A 5141-nucleotide genomic window follows, 5' to 3' on the forward strand; every position below is an offset into this window, starting at 1 on the left:
CTGTATTAAAGTTTTTTTTTCATTACCCATTTAAGCCGTCTCCAGCCATTATTATATACTTTGTCTGTAAATTCGGCATTGTTGTTCAGAAACAATAACTATGTTTATGATTGAATTAAAGTATAGAATTACTGGAATTATTAAAATAGGTTTTAAGGATACTTTGCAAGTTATAATGTTTTGTACCCTCATAGGTTTTCAAGGGTAAAACAAGAAACTCACCGTTTGGCCAGCTTTTGTGTGTTTTGGTTCCACTTCAATTTTAATGGAAGATGGTGCGACTGTTAATAAATGATCAAATAAAACAGATATATAAATATAACTGATCCTATATCAAAATTATACATTACAAAGCAAGATCGAAAATAATTTACAAAATTTAGTTTAAGTATTGGTAGACAAAGGTAGAGAATGGCATTTGAAAATGATAATAAATCATTGATATTTTAATATCAAAAAACAAAGTAATATGAAACAATTGAAAATATTTTCACGGAAAACTGCCTTCAAAATACTTATTAGAATTTAAAAAAAAAGCTAAAAACTGGATTAAACTATAATTAAAACACTCCAACTTGATGACGCCACGCAACAACGGCGAAACATTGAGTCTTTGCTTTAAAATATTTAAAAGATTTAATACGATAAAGCTTATTCGCAACATTATGATGTTTTTTTGTGCTTATCAGCATTGAAAAGTAATATATGCATAAAATATTACTAATATTTAGATTTAATAGCTTAGTTTCAAATTATTAGCTGCTAATTATTCTTCAGATATGTGAGACAATCCACTTGTCTTGTTTTTACTGAACAAAAGGATTCCTCTTTGCTTGGCACGAAAAGTTGACTTCAACAGAATAACAATTTTTCGTTTTGCTTCTCTTCGCTACGATCGATATTTGTATCTTCTGCAAACACGCTTAAGAAAATTCTGTCAATAGTTCCATGTTCGGAAAGGAGTGTCCTTTCCAGACGAGAAACATGGCTAGTAACATGTAATCACACTACTCGTGACCAACACGTATCGCAATTTGTACCTGTCGTTTATTTATGCTAAAAAGCAACTTTATACTAAATTGGTTCCAATTATAACATGTATATTTTTATTATATCCATTTTTACACGCATCTGACCAATATACAAATCAATAGTCACAAAAATATCTTACATAAAACTGTTGGAGTCACATATGTCGCAAGAGGGCGCAGTGTAGCTGGATTTGAAGCCTCACACCTGTATACCGCACCATTATCACTTGAGTCCGCACGAATATCCAAAATATGAGAAATCCCTTTCGGTATAGCTTGAGCGGTACCACCTACCTGTTTAAGCAAACAATGTGAAAAACTGGATTGTAAACTCATAATTGAACAGAAATAGCATTTATCTCATGCGTAAATTAATAGAGATTTGACTTATAATTTTATTCGTTCTGTGAACGACATAGCGTTAATTCAAGCTAAAAGATAAACGCATATTTTAGTCTTTTTCAACAATTTCGGCTGATGTAGAAAAAACCTACAAAAAATGACCTTGCTTGTTCTAACCTAATTTACTATATTTTCAGAAATGTAAAAAAAATTAACAATAACTTTCCTCTAATGTTCTTGATGTGACGTTAATCTGCCAAGTTATGAATAATGATATTTTCCGGTTAATTTACCTAGAAACTGAGTAAAACATCTAATTAAAACAACATTATGCTTACCAAATCATAATCAGGCACGTAAATAGATACACGAATCAAAAACTCGTATATTAAAAGTAGCAAAAAGGTCCTTATTTTTTCCCCATTTCAAGTATTTAATCACAATCTGTCACCTTTTAACGCGTGCAATGTATCAAGTGAAGTATAAAATAACAGATCATCCAAATAAGTAGCAATAATCACGAAGTTCAACATGTTAATGATTTTTGCGATAGTAACATGTGCTTTTCGTTTTTTTGTTTTTTTTGTTTAGCCGTCCGGTGGCTCAGTGGTAAGTATGAGGGTTTCCATACACAGTTAGCCCATTGTGTAGTATTGTGCATATATATAACATTAAGTACACACTAAACTTACGCTTTAGTTGACAATCCTCTTTTAAGATGTTCATCAGCAATTATACTTTATTTTGTTGTATTTTCATCACTTTGATGGAATAAAAACTATCCCTCAGAAACATTACTTCTTTTACTCTTCATCATCAGAAATATTGTTACATTTCCGGAATATTCAATTACAGATTATATTATACAACCAAAATTACCTCCGATAGACAAAGGATACCAAAATGGTTGTATCTTGCTTCATTAAAGAGGTGTTACTTTAAGTGTCCTATATATATATGGGACACTTTATTAGTTGTTTAGATTATAACATCGAGATGTGTAAGATTTTATATCAAGTTGTATATATATATATATATATGATATAAAATGTACATTTGTCACACACACACACAAAGCTAAGCAAACTAAAATACAACAGAATACTTTATTTCTAACTAAAGAAAAATTTACATTGTATCCCATGGAAAAATATACTTTTGGACTGTTACAAACTAAACTCGTGGAAAACAGCCACTTTTGAAAAACCTGTTGACCGCATTATACTACCTCTGCTTCCCCTTTGAACCACCGAAGAGTTGCTACGGGATTTCCCCCATAGGAAACACAGGTAAACCTCTGAAAATCCCCAGCTCTTATTGGCTTGTTTTGAAAGTCTTGAATCGATGGGTGACCCGGTGGATCTGAAAACAACAAAATAAACAATCAAAGAAAGTAAGTTTCTGAAGTACTTAGTGTGAATACACTACGTGGATTAAAGACAAAACTTTACTAGCGGCTGTTTTAGTAAAATAAAATGGAGTTATCACCAGAATGCAACCGATATATATTTTAGTTTCCTATCATAGCATTTTATATTGTAGAATAAGACAGATATTAGATAACACGTTTTCTATTTTCATCGAAGTGTAGTTCATTTTAGCTTTTCACATCAGTTAAGTAAAATGTAATAAATATGCATCATCTGTTTCACATTTTCTATTATTGAAGTTTAATGAAAATAATTTCATATCTAGCATTTTATAATTGTTTAGGAAACGGGTGGTAATATTCAAACAAACTGGATTTAGTTATTCAATTTCACACCAGTTTCTGACGATACATATTTTATTATTAGACGCGAATCTTATAAAAATAACATACTTAACGATTAGCTATTGTAAAAAGAACACTCACAAAAAACAAGGCATCTAAGGAAAAAATAAAACTGTTGTCCGTACCTCTTTTAAACACATGAAACACATTAAAATTTACACAAGAATACAAATATATGATAAATATTTTGTCTGTGCAGTTTTAAAGATTTGAACCAAATTATTAGTTTTTTATGTATAGTACAAAAAGTTTTTGTAATGTGTTATATTAACTGAATCACCACGTTACTCCATTATATTTTATCTTAAATAGCATTTTATAATTATAATAACATAATTTTAAATTCAGTTAGATAAACATACAATAGGCCAATCTAATCACTGTTCAAAGCACTACATAATGGGCAAAACACAGAATTACAAGTCCAGTCTGATTTTATGCTTATATTGATACACACCTCCAACCATTGTTTGAAAGATAGAAATATACAGTGACATAAAACTTTAATTTTATATGTCGTTTAATGCTCAGATTACGTGACGTGAATTATTATGTGGCGTGAAAGCGTTAGTTATTTGAAAGATTATTCGAGGTTCTTGAGTAGTAATAATCCCAACCTTGGGCATTGATGAATCAGAAACGATTACATACTGTTGGATCGTAAGGAGCAAAAAATTTTAAGTTCACACTTGTTTGTTATTAATGCAACATAAAATAGTTACACGATTGCTGTTACATAAACACAATGTTTTGTAAGCTTATAGGAGATATTGTAAAGTATAAGATCCTCCTTGTGGTAAAATAAGAGTTAAATATACTTAAAAATGTCACAATATACTTTATAAGTAATATGAAGCGTCGTGATCCTTTTTGGGATTTCTTGTATCTTAATAAGTTGTATTACAAGCATGTTTAGGATGTGCAGCATGAAAGTTTATAACGTATAAAAAATAGTGTCTAAATATAAAAATGTACAGGGACATTACTGAGGCAATATTTACTGTTTGTTCTGTATTACATCCGAGCAAAAACAACACATACACACACACACACACGCACATATATAAAAATGTGTGTGCGCGTGTGTGTGTATATATGGAGAGATGAAGAAACTCGCGTAAGTGTCATAATAACAAAATAATAATAATAATTCACCGGATTTCCCAAAAGTCTATTTTTATTGTTATTTCATGATTTACGGATACTACCCCCTCTACCCTATGAGAAGAAAAAATCAAAATAACATCTAGAGCTTAATGAGTGAAGAAAAACAATCTTTCAAATTTAGTTATATGTGTTAAAAATACAATAAAAACCAAATAAACCAAACGATTATATAAAGTAGAATGTTTTGAACAGCAAACAAATTATAATAAAAACCAAATAAACCAAACAGCTATATAAAGTAGAATGTTTTGAACAGCAAACAAATTACAGTAAAAACCAAATAAAACAAACAACTATGTAAAGTAGAATGTTTTGAACAGCAAACAAATTACAGTAAAAACCAAATAAACCAAACAACTATATAAAGTAGAATGTTTTGAACAGCAAACAAATTACAGTAAAAACCGAATAAACCAAAAACTATATAAAGTAGAATGTTTTAAACAACAAACAAATTACAGTAAAAACCAAATAAACCAAAAACTATATAAAGTAGAATGTTTTGAACAGCAAACAAGTTACAGTAAAAACAAGCTTACTCGTCGACCATCAAACTAATGTACACATGCAGGTAAGCCGATTACTCGCAGTTAAGAAATTTAAGTCATCATCTAGGTTTACCAAAAAGCGGCCTCTGTGCTTAACCAGTCACGATAATCAAGCATGAGACGTTTATAAACCAATTTCAAATGGAAAATCGTGTATGCGGATGAGTTACCGATGACTAACATAAAATGAATATGGGTTTATTTTAACGTGTTTCGTCAAAACATGTTTGTTGACAACATTCTCGTTGGAGAAAGTTAACAAAATCCTTAAATTAGAAG

The 5141-nt window shown here is 30.1% G+C and overlaps 1 protein-coding gene across 1 annotated transcript in view; it reads right to left on the reverse strand.

Moving 5' to 3' along the window:
- Nucleotides 1–5141, reverse strand: part of LOC106457828 (nephrin-like) — a 120308-nt gene that overhangs the window by 16156 nt on the left and 99011 nt on the right. Inside the window, exons 10-12 of the mRNA XM_022384092.1 lie at nt 2602–2735; nt 1172–1325; nt 223–281 (exon numbers count right to left, since the gene is read on the reverse strand). Coding sequence (XP_022239800.1) covers nt 223–281; nt 1172–1325; nt 2602–2735 — 347 coding nt within the window. The remainder of the gene's footprint in view (nt 1–222; nt 282–1171; nt 1326–2601; nt 2736–5141) is intronic.

The sequence above is a fragment of the Limulus polyphemus genome, unplaced genomic scaffold, assembly GCF_000517525.1.
Source record: "Limulus polyphemus unplaced genomic scaffold, Limulus_polyphemus-2.1.2 Scaffold19, whole genome shotgun sequence".
NCBI lineage: Eukaryota > Metazoa > Arthropoda > Merostomata > Xiphosura > Limulidae > Limulus > Limulus polyphemus.